The sequence below is a fragment of the Lynx rufus genome, unplaced genomic scaffold (genome assembly GCF_022079265.1).
Source record: "Lynx rufus isolate CCGP_SWC_20201006 ecotype Redwood Valley unplaced genomic scaffold, mLynRuf1.p SCAF_8, whole genome shotgun sequence".
Lineage (NCBI taxonomy): Eukaryota > Metazoa > Chordata > Mammalia > Carnivora > Felidae > Lynx > Lynx rufus.
The window spans coordinates 90,259,936-90,283,376 of NW_025814896.1; the positions used below are offsets into that span (position 1 = coordinate 90,259,936).

Sequence of the window (23,441 nt, forward strand, 5' to 3'; positions counted from 1 at the left end):
GATCAAGAGTTGCATGCTCTTCCAACTGAGCCAGCCCGGTGCACCGATATATGCCACAAATCTTGTACACTGCATGGCACATTAAAGGCACTCAATATTTGTTCAGTGAATTTTAACAAATCTTCTTATTAATTGTTCTCATCTTTATCTCCTTAGCCCAGCCTTCACTGTTGCCATATAAGCCTCCTGGTAGTACCAGGATGTACTATGTTCCACAATTAAAACAGATTCCTTCTTATCTGGATTCCAGATCAGATACCACCATTGAGAGCTCTCACTCAGGTAATCTGCATAAATTAATCAAATTTTTATTTTTTGAAATTTTATTTGTGGTTTAGCTGGTTAATTCTAGAATGACATGTGAAAATTCAGTGATATTTAAGCCTTTAATGAAATATGGAGCTTTTCATGAAACAGTCTATGGTTCAGAAAAGTAAGTTATTTGGCAAGATGTATTTAATGAAGAAAATTGTATGGATAATTGTTTGTTTGGTTTAGCGGACTCCTTTTCAGACAAAGGTTTCCAAGTTTTCTCTGTTCACAGTGCCCTTAGTGTTTTGGTGATTTTTTTTTCTCATTATTATATGGAATGCATGTAAAAACAAGAAGTATTTTTAGAAACAGCTATAAGTTTATTAGGACATAAATATTTGCTGTTTTGACTTAGCAACTTAATAAAAATATTAGCTATTTCCTTTTGGTTTTGGGTTTTGAAAGAAAATATTTTACTTTGTTCATAAATAACCACAGTTATTTACTAATGAGATATGTGCAGCTATTAGAACACTTGTACAACTTTTCAAACCTTGATGTGAAATTGAACACAACCACAGTTATTTGCTGTTTTTACTATAGAAACCCAAAAATCTAGCTTTGCAAAGATACAACATCATTGAAAGGAATATGGCATTATCTAATATTGAAATTTAATGTTTATTTGTTTTGTGATAGGGCATGAGCCGGGGGGGGGGGGGAGGGGGCAGAGAGAGAGGGAAAGAAAGAAAGAATCCCAAGCAGGTTCCGCACTACCAGCGTAGAGCCTGACATGGGGCTCAAACCCACAAACCGTGAGATTATGACCAGAGCCAAAATCAAGCGTCAGATGCTTAACCAGCTGAGCCTCCCAGGCGCCCCTAATATTGAAAATCGAAAGTACTTTGAGCTAGTAGTTTGTGTAGTGTACACTAGATACCAGGTATGAGTGTTGTTTCTGTAGAGTTTTAAAATAGCCCACAGCACCCCTGTGAGATTGCCACCGGCAAATTGCAGATTTAGAAGATGAGTAGCACCCCATGCAGGAACTCAGTAAATATTTCTTGTGGGGATTTTAAGATAAGGATCCTGAAGTGGTGTGGTGTGGGGTTTGGATTGATGGGATAACATTTTGAGATGACTTGGTTCAGTTCAGATATAAATTTTTTTTTCACACTTTGCCAATAGACATCTTTATATGTATAAGAATTGTCCATGACGCATTTTCCCTAGTCTTAGGCATATTTTTTGGTTAACTTTAAGAGGACCAAACAAGTATCTAATGGTAACGAAAAGCACCTGGTATAACTGCTTCTAATTCCCCACTATGATGCTACTAAAAAAAAAACACCAACAAAAATGCTCTTATTACCAAATGTTAAGATTAATTATTAAGCCTATAACCAGAAACTGGAAGAAATTTTCACTATATGCAAGGCTATGACACTTGGGGCACCTAGGTGGCTCAGTCAATTGAGCATCTGACTCTTGAGTTTAGCTTGGATCATGATCCCAGGGTAGTGGGATCGAGTCCTGCATCTCGCTTTGTGCTGAGCATGGAGCCTGCTTTAGATTCTCTCTACCCCCTCTGCCCCTCTCCCCTGCTCATGCACTCTCTTATAAAATAAAAAAAATAATAATAATAATAAATAAAAAGTAAAATAATAAAAATAAAAGCACACAGTGGGGATTTATTCCTGGGTTGCAAGGATGGTTCAGTATTTTCAAATGAATCAACACAGTACATCTGATCTTTTTCAATGGATACACAGAAAGCATTTGATAAAGTACAGCATCCATTCATGATTTAAAAAAAAAAACCCTCAATAAAGTAAGTTTAGATTAAGCATACCTCAACATAATAAAAGCCGTATATGAAAAATGCATAGTTAGCATCATCCTAAGTGGGGAAAAACAGAGGGCTTTTCCTCTAGGGTTAGGAATAAGACAGGGCTGTCCACTCTCACCACTTACATTCAACATACTATTGGAAGTCCTAGTCATAGCAATCAGACAACTAAAAGAAATAAAAGGCATCCAAATCACCAAGGAAGAAGTAAAACGTTCACTGTTTGCAGATGATGTGATACTATATATAGAAAACCCAGGGGCGCCTGGGTGGCGCAGTCGGTTAAGCGTCCGACTTCAGCCAGGTCACAATCTCGCGGTCCGTGAGTCCGAGCCCCGCGTCAGGCTCTGGGCTGATGGCTCAGAGCCTGGAGCCTGTTTCCGATTCTGTGTCTCCCTCTCTCTCTGCCCCTCCCCCACTCATGCTCTGTCTCTCTCTGTCCCAAAAATAAATAAACGTTGGGAAAAAAAAAAAATTAAAAAAAAAAAAGAAAACCCAAAAGGCCCCACCAAAAAACTGCTAGAACTGATAAATGAATTAGTAAAGTTGCAGGATACAAAATCAACACTCAGAAATTGTTGAATTTCTATACACCAATAATGAAGCAGCAGAAAGAAATTAAGGAAGCAGTCTCATTTACAATTGCACCAAAAACAATAAAATACCTAGGAATAAACCTAACCAAAGAGATGAAAGACCTGTACTCTGAAAAATATAGAATACTGATGAACGAAATTAAAGATGACACAAAGAAATGGAAAGACATTCCATGCTCATGGATTGAAAGAACAAATATTGTTAAAATGTCTATACTACCCAAAGCAGTCTACACATTTAATGCAATGCTTCTGAAAATACCCACAGCATTTTTCACAGAGCTTAAACAAACAATCCTAAAATTTATATGGAACCACAAAAGACCCCCGAATAGCCAAAGCAACCTTGAAAAAGAAAAAACTGGAGACATCACAATTCCAGACTTCAAATTATATTACAAAGCGATAGTAATCAAAGCAGTATGGTCCTAGCACAAAAATAAACCCATAGATCAGTGGAACAGAATAGAAAACCCAGAAATGAACCCACAGTTATATGGTCAGTTAATCTTCAACAAAGCAGGAAAGAATATCCAATGGAAAAAAGACAGTCTGTTCAACAATGGTGTTGGGAAAACTGGACAGCATGCAAAAGAATGAAACTGGACCACTTTCTTACACCATACACAAAGATAAAGTCAAAATAGATTAAAGACCTAAATGTGAGGCGTGAAACCATAATTCCTAGACAAGAACACAGGCAGTAAATTCTTTGACTTCAGTTATAGCACTTTCTTTCTAGATATGTCTCCTGAGACAAGGGAAACAAATTCAAAAATAAACTATTGGGACTTTGTCAAAATTGAAAACTTCTGCACAGGGAAGGAAACAATCAATAAAGCTAAAAGGCAACCTATGGAATAGGAGAAGATATTTGCAAATGACATATGATAAAGGGTTAGTATCCAAAGTACATAAAGAACTTATAAAACCCATTACCTTAATAATGACTAATCCAGTTTAAAAATGGGCACTATACCTCCCCCCACTCATGTTCTCTCTCTCTCAAAAACTAAAAAATAAAAATGGGCAGAATATATGAGTTAGACATTTTTCCAAAGAAGACATCCAGATAGCAAACAGATACATGAAAAGATGCTCAATGTCATTGATTATGAGGGAAATGCAAATCAGAACTACAATGAGAGATCACATCACACCTGTTAGAATAGCTAAAATCAACAACACAAGAAACGACAGGTGTTGTCAAGGATGTGGAGAAAGGTGAACCCTCATGCACATTTGCTGAGAATGCAAACTGGTGTAGTCACTCTGGAAAACCATATGGAGGTGCTTCAGAAAGTGAAAAATAGAACTACTCTATGATCTAGTAATTGCACTACTGGGTGTTTACCCAAAGTATACAAAAATACTAACTCAAAGTTACACATGCATATGCGTCCTGGTGTATCTACACCAGTACTATCTACCATAGCCAAATTGTGGAAACAGTCCCAGTGTCCATCATTTGATGAATGGATAAAGAAGAGGATGTATATATACACATATATACAATGGAACATTACTCAGCCATAAAAGAGAATGAAATCTTGTCATTTGAAATGACATGGATGGAGCTAGAGAGTATTATGCTAAGCAAAATAAGTCAGAGAAAGACAAATACCATATGATTTCATTTATGTGGAAATTAAGAAACAAAACAAATGAGCAAAGGGAAGAAGAAGAGAGAGAGGCAAATCAAGAAACAGACTCTTAACTAGAGAAGAAACTGATGGTTACCAGAGGGGAAAAGGGTGGGGGGATGGGTTAAATAGGTGATGGGGAGTGCATTTGTTGTGATGAGCACTGGGTAACATATGGAAGTGTTGAATTACTATATTGTATCCTGAAACTCCTATTACACTGGATATTAACTGGAATTTAAATACAAACTTTAAAAAAATAGCACACTTAATGGAAAACACACACACACAAATGGCTACCAGCAAGAAAACAATTGGACAGGAAAACTTTGATCAGTCTTTTACTTTCAGGCCCCAGGTCAGAAGACGGAATGTCTACCAATAAAAATCTGATCTGATGTCTTAATACTTTTTGAGGCCCATAGTGTCCTGCTATTTGTTTATGTCCCTCTTTCATATAGTTGGAGACATTAATTTTAAGAAATATTGGACAGTGGTGGGAGGAGAAAATAATTCAGTGATGGTACATTGTGTCCTGAGAAATATTGTCCCTGTGAGTAAAGTATTGAATACATCAATAAGACAATAGGAGATCTAATAACTATATTATACTTGAGATTATAATTTTCATGTTCTCCATCTGTTCTCAGAGTGAGAAAGTTGATAGTAGGAAAATCCTTTCTTAAACCAGGAGAGCTACTCTAGGATGAAAGTCTAGGAATTATTCTAATAGCCCTTGTCAATTAATATATCATGCATCAGTAGATACGAGAAAGATCCACTTAGCATTTTGGGCCAAGAGCAAGTCATATACCATTAGTGGTAAACATATGGGCCAAATAGATTTTTCCTCAACTGAGAATGAATAAACATTTGAATTAATTAAATCCATAAAATATAAATAAGATAAAGGTAACAACTCCCCAAAGATGAGATAGTTGTTAGACATGTACTTATTATGCCCAGTAACATTCTTAAGATTCCTAAGTAGAACAGGATTCTATTTATAATAGATAGTAAGTTCTGAGACCTGACTTTTTTTGGTAAGCAATTTTATTCCTTATACCCGTGCTCATTATAGACATTCAAATATTTATATATTAATAATCATGGTCAATAGGAGCAAAAAGCTATGGGGAGAGAACTGGTTGGAACATTTTAAAGGAAGTGGGGCATTATAGCAGGGAAAATGGTAAAGACCTAAGAATTTGTCTCTTGATAAAAGCAACAAAAAATTGGCAAAACTTTTCAGAAAACTTTTTCAAAACTTGCCCTAATCTCATCCCCAGACTGAGTTCTGTAATAACCTTGAAAAGTATCAGCCTGCTTTCCCAGGACTAGAGGGAACAGAACAGAGCTAGACCTGTTTCAATACTTCATTCCCAAAGAATTGTCAATATTTGATCTGTCATTCAAAAGACTTGTCCTTATTTAATCTCATTCAGAGATATTCATTCGTTGTAAAAAGCCTGTGTGTGGGGCGCCTGGGTGGCGCAGTCGGTTAAGCGTCCGACTTCAGCCAGGTCACGATCTCGCAGTCCGTGAGTTCGAGCCCCGCGTCGGGCTCTGGGCTGATGGCTCAGAGCCTGGAGCCTGCTTCCAATTCTGTGTCTCCCTCTGTCTCTGCCCCTCCCCCGTTCATGCTCTGTCTCTCTCTGTCCCAAAATAAATAAATAAACGTTGAAAAAAAAAAAATTAAAAAAAAAAAAAAAAAAGCCTGTGTGTGTGTGTATGTGTGTGCGTGCGCATGCATGTGCACATGCTTGGGATGCAAGAATGTTTATAGGCAAGTGTTTTAATGTTATAATGCCTGATGCAAACAATAGAGTAACCAAAAGCTTAAATGTAAAACCAGGGATTTATGCCCATAGATGTTTAAAAGCTTTGACATATTCCTGGGACTCTAGAAGAGTGTCCATGTGCATATAGCTGTGTGTATTCTCAGGAAAGACCTGAAAAGACCCTACCCTTTACCTACAGCTCCCCTTGAATCTCTGTGCAAGAAGAAAAGGAAGGCTAAGGCAGAGTTGACAACTGCATAGCTCAAAGTTGAAGGTATACCCTGACATGCACACAAAGTCCCTTTGTAAATCTCCCATGTTTACTGGTTCTAGGTGTTTGAGGATGTCTCAGTCTAGGCATTAACTGACCACCAAGCTATTTGAATAGAAACTTCAATAGATTTTACATAATTTGTTTAGAAAAGTTACTTAAAAAAAAAAAAACAAAACATAAAGCAACAACAGCAAACTTTGGGAAGTGGATAGAATCTGATTTCCAGGATTACCAATTTTATTATTTAAGATGTTTCATTTTCAACAAAAAAATACAAGCTATGGAAATTAAAACCAAAAAAATACGGTTTATACACAAGAAAAATAACAGTTTAGAAACTGTCTGTGGGAAATTCCAGACATTAACTAAAGACTTAACTACTTAAAATATGTTTGAAGAGGGGCGCCTGGGTGGCGCAGTCGGCTAAGCGTCCGACTTCAGCCAGGTCACGATCTCGCGGTCCGTGAGTCCGAGCCCCGCATCAGGCTCTGGGCTGATGGCTCAGAGCCTGGAGCCTGTTTCCGATTCTGTGTCTCCCTCTCTCTCTGCCCCTCCCCTGTTCATGCTCTGTCTCTCTCTGTCCCAAAAATAAAATAAAAAACGTTGAAAAAAAAATTTAAAAAAAAAAATAAAATATGTTTGAAGAGCTAAATGAAACCATATCAAAGAACTAAAGGAAAGTATGAGAACAGTGTTTTAATCAAGTAGAGAATTTCAATGAAAAGTTAGAAATTACAAAAAAAGAGAGCCAAATAGAAACTCTGGAGCTAAAAAGCACAAAAGATAGAATTAAAAATTCACTAGAGGAGCTCAGCAGGCAGAAGAAAGAATCAGTGAACGTGAAGATAGGCCAATTGAGATTATCCAGTGTGAGAAACAGAAAGAATAAAGAATGAAGAAAGAGGAACAGAATCTTAGAATCCTCTGGAACACCACCAGGAGTACTATTTTATACATAATAGGAGTTACAGAAGGAGAGAAAAAAAAAATGGGATTGAAAGAATATTTGGAGAAAAACTTCCCAAATTTTATGGTTACTATGAATCTGTACATCTGATGAACTGAAGGAAATCCAAGCAGGATAAACTTAAAAATATCCACATTTAGACACACCATAATCAAACTGTTAAAAATATAAAGAGATGTTAAAACCAGCAAGAGAGAAGTTACTTATTGTGTACAAAGGATCCTCAATAAGATTAATAGCTGATTTCTCATCAGAAACCTTGGAGGCCAAAAGGCATTGCAATCACATATTCAAAGAACTGAAAGAAAAAAAACGTGTCAACCAAGAATTCTGTATTTGGCAGAACTACCCTTCAAAAATGGAGAAATTAAGACATTTCCAGATAAACTGAGTTGATTGCTAGCATGCTGACCTATGGGAAACACTAAGGGATTCATCAGGATGAAATGAGTAGACATGAGACAGTAACCTGAATCCATATGAAAAAATAAAGAGTGCTGGTAAAGATAACTACAGAGGTTAACTATAAAAGTATAAACATATTTTTGTTTCTAATTCCATTTTCTTTCATATGATTTCAAAGACATGCATAGAGCAATAATAATAATTCTTATTTTACAAAAACGTATAGAGATATAACTTGTGGAAATAACAGCATAAAGAAAGGAGGAGAGAGAGCTATACAGTAGAAAAGTTTTTATATACTGTTGAAATTCAGTTTTAACCCAAATAGATTGTTAATTTATATTAAAACATGGAAGGCAATTCCAAGAACAACCACTAAGAAAAATAACTAAAAATATATATAGTAAAAGTGTCACCATAGGAATTAAAATGCTACACTAGTAAATATCTATTTAACACCAAAAAAAATGTACTAGTAGAGAAACTGAGGAACAAAAAAGACATAATACTAGAGAAAAAAGTAGAAAAATAGCAGACCTAAATCCTCCATTATGTGCAACTGCATTAAATGTAAATGAAGGTTATACTCCCATTAAAAAGGCAGAGATTGGCAAGGTAGATAAAAAGACATCCAACTCTGTATGCTGTCTACAGAAAATTTTATTTAGTTTCAAAGACAAACTGGCTGAAAGTTAAAAGATATAAAAGGATATGTCATGTAAACAGTAACCAAAGAGGGCTAGAGTGTCTATTATTAGACATTATAGACTTTAAAATTTATTAGTAAAGACAAAGTTCATTTTGTAATGATAAAAGCATTAATAAATCAAGAAGATAAATTATAAATGTATATGCACCTAACAACAGAGTCCCAAATACATAAAGAAAACTGGCAGAATTAAGAAAGAAGGAAAGAAAGAAAGAAAGAAAGAAAAGAAAGAAAGAAAGAAAGAAAGAAAGAAAAGAAAAAGAAAAGAAAGAAAGAAAAACACCTGATACCTGATGCTATTAAAGGGAGAAATACACAATTCAAGCCAGTTGAAAAGTCACATATTGTATAATTCCATTTATATGAAATGTCCAGAACAAGGAAATCCATGTAGACAGAATGTAGATTAGTGGTTGCCAGCAGCTGTGGGAGAGGGGGAAATGGAGGGTAATTGCTAATGTGTCTATTTCTTTTGGGGGTGACAAAAATGTTCTGGAATTAGATAGCAGTGGTGGTTGTAAATACACTAAAAGTTACTCATTTGTACACTTGTTAAATTTGTGGATTTTATGTTATTTGAATTGTATCATCAATTTTTTTTATTATTTATTTTTAATGTTTATTTTGAGAGCGCGAGCGAGCAAGCCAGTGGGGACGGGCAGAGAGAGAGGGAGATACAGAATCTGAAGCAGGATCCAGGCTCTGAGCTGTCAGGCTTCATGACCTGAGCCAAAGTTGGACACTCAACCAACTGAGCCACCCAGGCACCCCTATTTTTAATTTATTCTTTAAAAGTTTATTTTGAGAAAAAGAGAGCACATGAGCTGGAGGGGCAGAGAGGCAGAGCAGGAATCCCAAGCAGGTTCTGCACTGTCAGGCTCTGTATTGTGGCTTGATCTCACAAACCATGCACAAGGCTTGATCTCACTAACCATGAGATCATGACCTGATCCAGAATCAAGAGTTGGATGCTTAATCAACTGAGCCACCCAGACACCCCTATATCTCAATTTTTTAAAAGGGAGGGGTAGGGAGTTGCCAGGGAAGATGGCAGAGTAGGAGGATCCTACTCACCTCATCTCACAGATACACCTTGATAACATTTACATCAGTGTAAATAACCCAGAAAACGACCCAAAGACTGGCAGAGCAGATGCTCCACAGCTAATTGTAGTGAAGAGGTCACAAGAAAAATGGCAGGAAGAGCAGAGAGAATCAGGGACCAAACTGATCTACAAGACTGACCATGAGAGGAAGGGACACCACAAGCACAGAGAAGGGAAAAGAACAGATTCCACACCAGGCACCCCTGCCACAGGGGACCTGCACTGGGAAGATAAATCCCCATAATATTTGGCTTTGAAAACCAGAGGGGCTAGGGACGCCTGGGTGGCTCAGTCAGTTAAGCATCCTACCTCGGCTCAGGTCATGATTTCACAGTTCGTGACTTTGAGCCCCGTGTCAGGCTCTGTGCTGACAGCTTAAAGCCTGGAGCCTGCTTCAGATTGTGTGTCCCCTCCCCCCCCCCCCCCCCCCGCCTCTCTCTGCCCCTTCTCTCCTCACGTGCTCTCTCTCTCTCTCAAAAATAAACATTAAAAATTTTTTTAAAAAAGATAAAACCAGAGGGGCTTAACTTTTAACTTCTTAAGTTTTTTCAGTCTGTAGGACTTAACACCAGGAACTTGTGCATGGTCTACACTTATGAACATATTATCATGATGGAATTTGAAATGGGAGATGGGAACAATGTGGCCGGATACTTACTTCATCAGGTGCTCAGATGCAGGCACAGTGATTTGTTGCAAGCCAGGAGGGAAAAGTGCACTCTGGTGGATTCGTTGAACAGACAGAATGTCAGTTTCAACATAGTGCCTTAAGGAACCCTCCAGAGTGATTTCCACCCTGTATGGTTTTTCATCGTATATGCTAACTTTAAACTCTAAATTCCATTTAAAATTTATCTCAAATTGAGTGAAAAAAATAGATAAGAAACTATGTACATTGCAGTCCCAGTATGTGTTCATTCCAAAGCATGTATAACCAAAGTTGGTTTTTTGTTTTTTTTTCTTAAGGTGACAAAAAAGCTTTCAGTTCACATTCATTTTTTTTTATTCAACTAAAAATTATTAAAGCTCTTACCGTGTTCCTGCCAGATACTATACTAGGTGCTACATTTACAGTAGTGTGCAGAATGAACATGCTCCGTAAGATTGTGGAGTGTGTGGAATGTTGTTATAGTTAGTAAGTAAATAGACCACAAATAAGTACATAATTACAAATAATAAGTGTTAAGAAAATAAAGTAGAATTGGAAGAGAATAATTGGAACAGAGTTTTAGGAGCTCCTGAAAGCCTTTCCAAGGAAAAAAGTTGAGAGACAAGATTTAGAGGGTAAAGACAGGTTAAGTGGGCAGAGAGTGGGGAATGACAGTGTTCTGCCCAGAGGGAGCAGTCTGGGAAAAACTCCTGAAAGAGGAGAGAGTTGGATGCATTTGACAGATGAGAATTTAGTGTGGTTAGAGCAGAATAGTGACTAGATATGGTTAGATAGGTAAGTCCATGATCATGCAGGGTCTTGTAAACCATATTAAAACATTTGAATTTTATTCTGGTAGACAACTGTGGTTTCATTTACATTTGTAAGATTTATTTGGCTGCTAGATAAAATTTATCACTTCATGGGTCAGAAGACAGGGAGCCAACTCTAGAAGTGGAAGCAAGGACAGCAGTAGTTAGAAGGCTATTGACTGTTGAGTTGGTTTACACATTTAAGGTTGTTTGTAAGGGTGCCGTGTAGAAGGTGGCACTGTTCACATCATATAGACAGACATACAGTATTTTTTATGAAAATACACAGGTGGACCTGAACGTTTGAGTTCTGGAGCAGTGTTAACTCTCTTCCTGCCCCAGACAAAAATCTATACTTACACACCCTGCAGCTGTGCGTGGATGCCAGAAAATACAAGTGCACATACGCTTGTTGGCATACACACATGCATCAGGCTACACTGTCTTTCAACTGCTCTCAGCTCCACTGAGTTGATTGTCTTGCTCATCTACCCACTGCTTTCCGGGACTACCTGACTGTGAGTGAACCTGATGCAGTCACCTTTCTTGGAGAACCAAGGGTGGTGCTGAAGAGTATGCATGTGCTTGCTGCTGGTGTTGTATGTTGTCTGGTATCTGGAAGTATTTGTGAGGAGAATGATCCCATGTGCAATTGTTACATTATGCCATAAAATATAATATCTTAATTTTTTAATTAAGGAAGGGACACCTTTTTCTAATTTCTTCAAAAGATGCTGTAAGGGCTAGCTATGTCCTGAATGCTAGAATCTGAAGCTCAGAAGAAAGGTCCCAGCCAGAGATATATATTTGTTGGTCATCAGCATGTAGATAGATAGTATTCCATCCATTGGTAGCTGATGAGTTCACTCCGGAAGAGAAGAGTTCTGACCCCTTGAGGAACTCCAGCATTGAGAGATTTGGTAGTAGTAGGGATACTAAGGATTTGCAAGAGACGTGGGGAGCAAATAAGAGAAAGTGATGCCACAGAAGCTGAGAAAAGCGTAATTTAATCTGTACATATGACCCAGAAGACTTAGTAGGGTCCTTGCAATCTATCCTTAAAAAATCCTCATGACTTACTTATATTTGCACCGTACTAATGAGACTGCTTTCTCATCTCTTACTGGCATATATATTTTAGGTACTCAGAAAATGCATGAAGTGCAGAATCCCAGATTAGAAAGAAAAAACATTTTTATAGAAGATCCTGTTCTACTTGCTAAAAACTCTCGTATGTCCAGAGATATTCTTCACCTCTTTTTTGTGGCATCAATGAACTTCTCTTACCAGTGGACATGGGAATATTGAAATGTATTTAAAAAAAATAAAAATTACCTTCAAATCTTGTATTTATCACACAAGATTTTCCTTTGAATGTTTTCTATCTTGTATTAATCATCAGATTAATCTTCCTAAAACATAGCTGATTACATTTTCCCTTTATTAGAAATGTACAATGATGTTGCATTTCATATACAAAGAGTACAATTTGTACTCTTTAGCTTGGGATTCCATACCCTGCTGAATTTTGTCCCAAACAATTATGTTTTAATATTTCCCACCATTTTCTTTAATATATTGTATGATCTGGCCTGACCCCAAAGTGACTGTGGTTCTTATATACTCTTTGCTTTCCTGCCTTCTTGTCTTTGCTCATGTTTCACCTCTGCCTAAAATGTCTTTCTTCCTTCCTTTGCATATTTCAAAAAGCCTACTTATTTTTCAGGTTACAGTCTATAATATTCTCCTCTCTTTGAAAATCTTCCTGACTGGAAATTGTCTCTCTTCTGAACTGATACTCTATATATCTTCTGTCATTTGCTTCTCCACCTTATATTGTTGCAATTTATTGTACCTGTCTGACATCCCCTTCTGATCACACTGCAACACTCCTATTGTATCTTTTTAATAGAAGCGGTTTAAGAGGTAAGTTTTTTGTCTCTGTTCAACTTCATGTCTATATATTTGTTAATTGTACTACTTTCCCACTTTGCTGTAGGATCCAATGATGCCATCGCTCCAGACTTCCCAGCTGAGGTGCTAGGCACCAGGGATGATGACCTGTCCATCCCTGCTGACACTAAACATAAAGAGGGGATCTACAGTAAGAGGGCCGTGGCTAAGCCATCCTTCTCAGTGGGGAAAAACCCCCCTCAGAGAGATAATGCAGGTAACTGTATTCACTTTTTATATTTTGTGGCCTTTTTTTTCCTGGTCATCCAAAATGAGAATATTTTCCAGTCTTCATCTTATTTCTGGTGTTATGCAAACTTTTCTGTTAGCTGTTTTATTGGGTGTGTATAAGAAGGTAAAATATTTATGAAATCTTTCAAAATGCTTCACAGGCTTCTTAAAACTATAAGCTGTATTTTCACTGTGGGAAATAAAATAGATTGCAACTTTTGGAATAAAAAAATATCCAATCAGGTATATTTTACAAACTGAAATCCAGAAAATCTTGATTAAATTTGCCTCATGAATTTATCTGTCAGATGGTACAAACTAATATTTTCATAGGTTGGAAGTATATGGCTCACATGGTATTTTAAATTTTCTTTTCATTTTGCTGCTGACATTTAAAAATAAGATTTAGGTCTTCCCTGGAAAAATCAGAATATCTGGTTGCCCTCAGCTTGCATTCCTTCATGGCAATGATCACCTGCCCCTGAGTCATGGCTGTTACTTGCGGAGAAGATGTACATTCTCCTGTTTGCTTTAATTCTCCACACTTCTCAGAGCCAGTCTGCTTCATTCATCTACCTTATCTGTCTGGTCACTGTGGCTATTTGAATTTTCAATTTTATCCCCAGATAAAGGCCTTACTATTTTATAAGAGCTTTTAATATTTAGGGACCTGCTTGATTTTTTTTTTCCTCTGCATCCTTGGTACTATACTTCTTTAGTTGATACATGGTAGTATTTATTAAATGGAGACTCCAGGGGCCACTAAAAATTCTACATGTGTAACTGTGTTGCTTTGTTCCATTTACAGTTTTTTATTCCTGTGCATAGCTATTAGCCAAATAGGTGCTACTGATCCCAGGGCAGATTTTAAGCATAGGGTAGTTCTATGTTCCAGTTTGGGCATGTTTTGTTTTTTTGTTTGCTTATTTGTTTTAATGTTTATTTTTGAGAGAGAGAGGGCGCATGCACGTTGTGTGCTCACGAGCAAGCAGGAGAGAGGAAGAGAGAGGGTGACAGACGATCCAAAGCAGGCTCCACGCTGACAGCAGAGAGCCCAATGTGGGGCTCGAACTCTTGAACCACTAGATCATGACCTTAGCTGAAGTCAGACACTTAACCAACTGAGCCACCAAGGGGGCCCCGTGTATTGTGGATAATACATGCAATATAGTAAAAACATCAGAAACATCAGAGATTGATAAACTCTAAATTCAGCATAAAGGTTTCTGCTGAAAAGGCAGAGAATGGTATCACTAAGGCTTTACAACAGGAAATCATATCTGTAATATTTCATTTCTTAAGCTCTTTGGGAGACACATTATGTTATGTCTTTAGTAATGTCCACTGCTTTTCTGATTTTTTTGTTGTTGTTGAAAAATATCCATACTTAGCAATAAGAGATGTATCTCTTTTCAGCCCATTGTAAAAACATATAACCTTGGAGTACCTGGTTGGTTCATTTGGTTGAGCATCCAACTCTTGATTTTGGCTCAGGTCATGATCCCAGGGTCATGGGATCGAGCCCCACATTTGACTCTGCGGTGAACATGGAGCTTGCCTAAGATTCTCTCTCTCTCTCTCTCTCTCTCTCTCTCTCTCTCTCTCTCTCTCTCCCCCCCCCCCCCGCCCCTTTCAGAGCCCACTCTTGCGTACTGTGTCTCTCTAAAATAAAATGGGGCACCTGGGTAGCTTAGTTGGTTAAGTATCTGACTCTTAGTTTTGGCTCAGGTCATGATCTCATGGTTTGTGGGTTCAAGCCCCATGTGGGGCTCTACACTGACAGTATAGTGACATTATAGAACACCCAGGTGGGATTCTCTCTCTCTCTCTCTGCTCTCTCCTCCCTCCCTCTCTCTTTCTCTAAAAAATAAACATTTAAAAATAAAATAGTTTAAAAAATATATAAACGTTATTAACTGTATGATGACTGTTATCCTAGTTGTTGCATTGGTGATTTTAATATATTTAGTAACACTGTTTTATACTTGGGTTTTCTCATATAATAAAAAAGAAAAGAGCTGATTAAAAAAGACCAATAAGATAGATAAATCTCTAGCAAGTATGACCAAGAAAGAAAGTAGAAAGTATTAGACAATTTTAAAAGGATATAATTTCAGGAGATCTTAAAAAATCATATGAGTATTATACATAAAATCTAAATGGTGCTTTTCTAGATGCTTTTCTAGGATTGTATGAAATATCAAAATTGCCTCAACAAAGTGACAAAAACTTGGAATAGACCAAAGAACTCAAAAGAGGAGTTCAAATTTACTTTTCTACTTTGAAAAAATACCTGATCTTTTTTTTTTTTTTTAACTGTTGTGTCAAATCAGCAAAGAACAGATTTAATTTAAAATGGTATTTTACTTAAACCATCGTCGTATACAGAAAAATATGGAAAACTTTCCAATTCATATTGTAAACCCACCATAATTGTCATAGCTTTTATATGGTGGGGCCTAGGAGATGCTTTTTTTCTTGATGTATGAAGAGGTTTGGGTTTTTGTTTGAGGCTTATTTTTTTGAGTGGGGGGTTACTTGCCTATTGTGTTTATTGTCTTTTCCTTTGTCCTGTTGTCTTTTCACATGATGTCATTATTCCAGATGCCGAAGTTCAAGTTTCTGTCAGTGGGGATGAGAGCCTTTCAGACAAAAACCAGAAAAAGGAGATCTACAGTAAAAAGGCGGTGGCTAAGGCTGCCCAACCTGAAGAGAAAGAATTCTTGGAGACAGCCACTGCAGGTAACTAACTGGATTATCTGCATATTATTTTCTTCTAGCCTTCTAAAATGAGTATAAACAGCCAAGTATTCTCTATTCCCTTGCTGTCTTCAGCTTTTCTCTGTGTTGCTCATATGTGAAATAGGATATTAGCTGCAAGTTTTTGGTATAGATTAACTGGTGAAATTAACATTTTTAAAGCTCTTTAAGACATTTCTGGAGAACTTTGGAAAGATAGTACACAAGTTAATCTCATTGCCAGAAATTCACTTAATGGACTTTTAAAAACTTTACTGATAAAAAAAAAATTAGTTCTAGGAGATGCTCACTCTCTAATACCATTGTTGTACATAAGCCTTTTATTCTTTAGGAATTCAGCTTGTTTACTTCTAACTACCTATCCTGTTAATTTAGTTCAATGGGATTATGCTAATTAAAAATGCCAATAATAGTGTGTTTAAGTTAGGATTCATTTTGGCTCTGAGAGATGAAAACAAAAACAAAATAGCATTGGCTTAAAAGAACACAGGGAATTTTTTCTCTTTCTTGTAAACATCCAGATATAGACATCCATGGATGACCTGGTACTCCACTGTATCAAGGAACAAAGCTCTGTCTCTCCTGTTGTTCCAACACTTTTAGCCTCCATTCTCATATGGTAGCCATCAGGCCCATATTCCAGCCAACAGAAAACAGAAAGGAAGAAACGAAAAGAAAAAAATACATTCCTTCTTTTAAATATTTCTCAAAAGTTACATGTACCATTCCCCTTCCATTCTATTGGTCAGACTTAGTCACACGCTCACATCAAGCTGTGTTGCCAGGGTGGCTGGGAAATATAATCTTTATTCTGGTAACCATATGCCCAATTAAACCAAGTTTCTATTTTTAAAAACAAAAACAAAAACAAAAATCTTCATTTTAGCATTTTAAAAAAAGAATCACATGTTCATTCTGAAGCTTTTCCAGACTTGGCCACCCAGTAAGATACACACAGCCTCTCAGGTACTTGGAAGGTTATTGCACAGCTCTTTAAGTGATCACATAAGAACAAAGCGGTCACTTTCCCATAGCCAGACCCTGACTTCATCTTCCACAAGGATGCCTTACTCAAAACAGGCTGTGGGGTAGCTGCAATTCAACCTTGCCCCCATATTATGAAACCAGTGAAGTTAGCACAGGTCTTGTGGCTTCTTTCATTTCAGAGTGTCATCTTTACTGAAGTAAAACTTTCTGAATAGGAGACCAAAGTACTACCTGCTCAGCAAAAAAAAAAAAAAAAAAAATCTGTAATGCTCTAGATTGGAGGCAGGCAGTCAGCAATAAGATGAATGTCAGTAGCTGGTTCTTGACAGATTCTACAGCAGCCCTGGCATCATAGGGATTTCTCTCCCTGAGAGGTTCCTTTTTTTTTTTTTTTTTTTTTTTAAAGTAATCTCTACACCCAGTGTGGGGCTTGAATTTACAAACCTGAAATCAAGAGTCACATGTTCTACCGGCTGAGCCACTCAGGCACTCTTCCCTGTAAGGTTCTTAAGATGGAAAGATTCAAAGTTGAATCTTTGCTTTTTTTGGCTACTAGATGGTTTTGATGAATTTGCTGTGATCCAGGAGTGTTCAGGTACTTTTTTGAGAATCAGGCTATGGCTAGGGTTATGCTTTAGCTGCCTAGAAAAGAAGTCCCTGACTCCCCCTGGTACAAAGTCAGGGAATGTGAATTCAGCTCACGGGTTGTTGTTTTTTTATAGATCTCTTGGTATGTGTTTGTCTCAGCAGGAGGCTTCCCAACTAGAAATTTATAGCAAGGAACCCCAGGGCTCCAGAGATTCACCTTCTCAGCATGCATTCAGCCTTTAATCATCTCAGGGGGCAAGTAGTCCATGGTGCCGCAGTGGGTGGTTCTGGAGGATGAGGCCATATACCGTAATATACCGTAATCTTAAATTCTCAGTTCATTTAAGGAGCAGGTTCTCTGGTTTAATGTCTCCATGAAAACTCTCTTTAAACTATGGTAAGACAGGGCATTTGCGAATCCTGTGGTCTAAGAGTTGCAGTCCTCTGCTCATCAGACTGACAGTTCGTGAGGTTCTCCATAGACAAGTCCAAGGGGTACATATTCTAGAATTAGGTAAATTCTGGTGGCATCATGGGAGTAATCATATAGTCTGAAAATACTTGGATATCTAAGGTGGGATTGGATTTGTACTTCTCAACTGATGCTTACCTCTTACTTCTTCAGTTGAGCTTTAAATAATACTTCAAGAGCCAGGATAAACTTGCTTTTTCTTTCCCCAAATAAACATTTAGGGAAAGTTTCTTTTACCCAGCAGGCGGCCAAATCAAAATCTTCCAAAGCCCATTGTTTTTCTGTTTTGATGCCAGTTCCTTTTCAGAATTGTTTCCAAGGGCTGATGGCTAGGGCTGCTCTTTAGTAACCTAGGGACAGGACTAGGGACACTGGTTGCCTGCAATTGCTTCTGCCTCCGATTCTAAACCAGTATATGGCTGCAGATGGATTTTGTGCTCATGAAGGCACTCACTGGGAGGAATATGAAGGACACAAGATCCACCGAGCCTTGCCACTCTGTTGTCAGCGATTTATTTTGGAGGAAAGGAAAATGGATTTCAGAGGACAGCTGGTAGTCTCTGCCACGACTGTAAATAGAAACATTTTGGAGCATAATTAGCCACTTCTCTTTTTGTGTATTGCTTTTCTTCACAAGTTATGTTGTGTTCTGGGCAACGCTTCAAAATTTTACCCCCCTTTTTGCTGTTGCTAAATGAATGTTCCAGAAATAGATCACGTTAATCTCATAATCAAAAAGTTTTCATTGTCCTTAAGAGTAAAATCTAAACCCTTTTACCACAGTCTTTCAGAACAGTATAATCAACTACCAAACAACTTTTCAGACACCTCTTTTCTTTATAAATTGTATACTCAAATAAACCATATACTTGCTCTATTTCTTAGATGTTCAATTGCTTTCCTGACTTTATTGTTTTTATATGTAGTTACCTTTGCCTAAAATGCCTTTCTTTTTCTATCTCAATGTGTATTCTAACACATTCCCAAATCAGTATTTTATTTTAGAGTTCTTTCGTGATCCTCCTAGCTAGAGGTAGTTTCTCTTCCTTTGAGTACATATATTTCTTTATCTGTCTTTCTCTTATGCTATAATTCTCTTATTTTGTATGACAGTTGTTTTTGTACATTTTTAAACTCCAATTTGGATTAAGAGTTTCTTTTTTTTTTTTAATTTTTTTTTTTTAATGTTTATTTATTTTTGAGACAGAGAGAGACAGAGCATGAACAGGGGAGGGGCAGAGAGAGAGGGAGACACAGAATCTGAAATGGGCTCCAGGCTCTGAGCTGTCAGCACAGAGCCCGACGCGGGGCTCGAACTCACGAACCGTAAGATCATGACCTGAGCCGAAGTCGGATGCTCAACCGACTGAGCCACCCAGGCGCCCCTGGATTAAGAGTTTCTAAACACATTTCTAAATGGTCTCTTTATTTTTTTCTAAAATATCAGTAACAGTGCCTTTCACATATTAGATGCTTGAGAGGCATTTAAAAATATTTTTTGTCAACTTCCGGGTCTGGATACTGTGTTAATTTACCTCTCTTAGGTTCTAGTGGTGCTGCTGCTGCAGAGCCCTCAGCTCGACTACAAAACATAAAGATTGAAAGTCCACCAGACACTGAAGCCATTAAACAGAATGAGGAGATCCATAGTAAGAGGACAGTTCCTAAGGAAGCCTGGACAGAAGATCAAGAATCCTTGCAGATAGATATTGCAGGTAATGGGATTGGGGCAGGGGAGTTGCGGATTAGGGATTGGGAGTTGGCGGGGAGGACGAGGAGGAGTGACAGAGAATGAGAGAGAGACAGAGCCTGTGTCTGTGTGTTTCCATTTTATTCTGATAATATTGCCTCATGATTTAAATAGAGATCCATTTTTCTTTTTTCTTTTTTCTTTTTTTTTTTGGCTTTCTCATGAAAATCACATCAGTGCTATGTGTGTTAGATGTATATATTGATTTGTAAGATAATTGTTACCATTGGGAAAAGATGTTGTGAACTTAGAAACAGGATCACAAACAAATACTTTAAGGCTGATAGTACTAGAAATCAAGGATCATGTCTCATTACTGAAGTAGGGAAAACCTAAAATCTGAAGGCATTCCAGAAGACTGTGATAAAGATGGAAAGAGCCTCAATACAAACTTTTAAAAAATTACAGTAAAAAAGAGCCAGGATCAGATTTATGTTTACCCATGCCCCCCTACTTCTTTTTCTTTGTTGTTGTTGGTTTTGTTTTTTTTAATTCAAGTTAGTTAACATACAGTGTTGGTTTTAGGAGTAGAACCCAGTGACTCCTCACTGAAATATAACTCCTAGTGCTCATCCCAACAAGTGCCCTCCTCAATGTCCGTCACCCATTTAGCTCAGCCTGCCATCCATATCCCCTCCAGCAACCCCCAGTTTGTTCTCTGTATTAAAGAGTCTCTTAGGGTGTGCCTTCCTCTCTTTTTTATCTTATTTTTTTTACCCATGGCCCCCTATTTCTAACATAAAAGAATATACAGGACATAAGTTCTTTATAGATTTTGGATGCTAACTTTTATCCGAAATCTTATTTGCAAATATCATTTCCTATTTCGTTGGTTGCCTTTTAGTTTTGCTGATTATTTCCTTCACTGTGCAGCAGCTTTTTATCTTTTTTTTTTTAATATTTTTTTTTCAACGTTAATTTCTATTTTTGGGACAGAGAGAGACAGAGCATGAACGGGGGAGGGGCAGAGAGAGAGGGAGACACAGAATCGGAAACAGGCTCCAGGCTCTGAGCCATCAGCCCAGAGCCTGACGCGGGGCTCGAACTCCCGGACCGCGAGATCGTGACCTGGCTGAAGTCGGACGCTTAACCGACTGCGCCACCCAGGCGCCCCGAAGCTTTTTATCTTGATGAGGTCCCAGTAGTTCATGTTTGCTTTTGTTTGCCTTGCCTCGGGAGACATGTCAAGTAAGAAGTTGCTGCGTCCTAGGTCAGTGAGGCTGTTCCCTGTTTTCTCCTGTAGGGTTTTGATGGTTTCCTATCTTACATTTAGGTCTTTTATCCATTTTGAGTTATTTTTGTCTATGGTGTAAGAAAGTGGTCCAGGTTCATTCTTCTGCACATTGCTGTCTAGTTTTCCCAAACCATTTGCTAAAGAGACTGTATTTTTTCCATTGGATATTCTTTCCTGCTTTGTCAAAAATTAGTTGGCCATGCATTTGTAGGTCCATTTCTGGGTTCTCTATTTTGTTCCATTGATCTCTGTGTCATTTTTTGATGATTACAGCTTCGTAATATAGGCTAATGTCCAGAATTGTGATGCTTCCAGCTTTGGTTTTCTTTTTCAACATTACTTGGCTATTTGGGGTCTGTTTTGGTTCTATACAAATTTTAGAATTGTTTGTTCAAGCTATGAAGAATGCTGGTGTTATTGTGATAGGGATTGAATGTGTAGATTGCTTTGGGTGGTATCGACATTTTAACAATATGTATTCTTCCAATCCATGAGCATAAAATGTTTTTCCATTTCTTTGTGCTTCAGTTTCTTTCATAAGCTTTATAAGTTACAGTATTTAAAATTACAAAAGTTACTTCTAAACGAGTTAAAATCAAACTACAAAACATCCAAACTATTTAGAAAAATGCTAAGAGTAACAGGAAAATAAAGGGAGGAAAAAAGAAAAAAGTAAGTTTGTAACAAAAGAAAATACCATAAAATCGATAATGGAAGACATATATAAGACAATATAAACATTTATGGGATAAATTGATCTATTAAAAAAAAAAACTTCTCAAATTAGGTTAAAAAACAAGCTGAGGTCCATGCTATATAGCATACACATTGAAAATAAAATGACACAGAATGGTTGAAAATAAAGGAAAACTAGATACATATTAAAAAGAAATATGGAGACATGATATTAATATAGACAACACCCAGACTGTTGCAGGAATTAAGGAGGAATATTTTTTTTGATATAATTTATTGTCAAGTTGGCTAACATAGAGTGTATATGGTGTGTTCTTGGTTTTGGGGGTGGATTCCCGTGATTCATCGCTTACATACAACACCCAGTGCTCATTCTACCAAGTGCCCTCCTCAATACCCATCACCTATTTTCCCTCTCCCCTGCACCCCCAATCAACCCTCAGTTTGTTCTCTGTATTTAAGAGTCTCTTATGGTTTGCCTCCCTCCCTCTCTTAAGGAGGAGTATTTTTGTACTGATTTGCAATCCACAAAGAGGCTATTACACATAACTCTTTAACCATGAATTAGCATGAAAATATATGTGACATGAGAAAAAGATGCTTAACTGGGGAAAAGGAATTTTGCTTGGTGATGGGAGGAATGCAGAACAGACCATACACTAGCAGAAAACTCTAGAGAACCTTCAAGGAGAAATGGACAATACAGAATAGCAGTAGAGAAGTTGAATATACATGCTTGGCTCATGCGAGATCATAGAAATGAAATTATTTATAAAAAGCATAGTTGAAAATACATCCTGGAATAATGCAAATAATGAGGTTGATCATAGATATGTAGAAATGTTTCTATGCCTTAAAAAAACTTTAAAACTTTTCAAGTGCCCATAGAACATTTATAAAGAGCTTTATTGACATATAATGCACATATGGTACGGTTCACCCATTTAAAGTATGCAGTTCAGTGGTTTTTCCCTATTCTTAGGAATGTGCAGCCATCAACACAGTTGATTTTAGAATGTTTTCATCACCTCAGGAACAAATCCTATACTCTTAGCTATCATCCCTCTACCTCCTCATCACCTACCACTGATCTACTTTGTCTCTGTAGATTTTTCTATTCTGGACCTTAATACAATAATTAGTTATTATGGAATCATGTAAAGCTTAGCTGGTGTTTTTAGTTTCATATAAGTAATAAAATGTATCAAAAATTTATCCATTTTAGTGGCTGAATAATATTCCATTGTATGTATATGCCACTTTTTGTTTTTGTTTTTGTTTTTTTTCAGTATATGAAATTTATTGTCAAATTGGTTTCCATACAACACCCAGTGCTCATCCCAAAAGGTGCCCTCCTCAATACCCATCACCCACTCTCCCCTCCCTCCCACCCCCCATCAACCCTCAGTTTGTTCTCAGTTTTTAAGAGTCTCTTATGCTTTGGCTCTCTCCCACTCTAACCTTTTTTTTTTTTTTCCTTCCCCTCCCCCATGGGTTTCTGTTAAGTTTCTCAGGATCCACATAAGAGTGAAAACATGTGGTATCTGTCTTTCTCTGTATGACTTATTTCACTTAGCATAACACTCTCCAGTTCCATCCACGTTGCTACAAAGGGCCATATTTCATTCTTTCTCATTGCCACGTAGTACTCCATTGGGTATATAAGCCACAATTTCTTTATCCATTCATCAGTTGATGGACATTTAGGCTCTTTTCATAATTTGGCT

General features: G+C 37.4%; 1 protein-coding gene across 1 annotated transcript in view; it reads left to right on the forward strand.

Annotated features, from left to right (window-relative positions):
* Positions 1-23,441, forward strand: part of ALMS1 (ALMS1 centrosome and basal body associated protein) — a 224,317-nt gene that overhangs the window by 134,720 nt on the left and 66,156 nt on the right. Inside the window, exons 12-15 of the mRNA XM_047067804.1 lie at positions 157-282; positions 13,043-13,213; positions 15,832-15,969; positions 19,579-19,749. Of these exons, the coding sequence (XP_046923760.1) occupies positions 157-282; positions 13,043-13,213; positions 15,832-15,969; positions 19,579-19,749 (606 nt within the window). The remainder of the gene's footprint in view (positions 1-156; positions 283-13,042; positions 13,214-15,831; positions 15,970-19,578; positions 19,750-23,441) is intronic.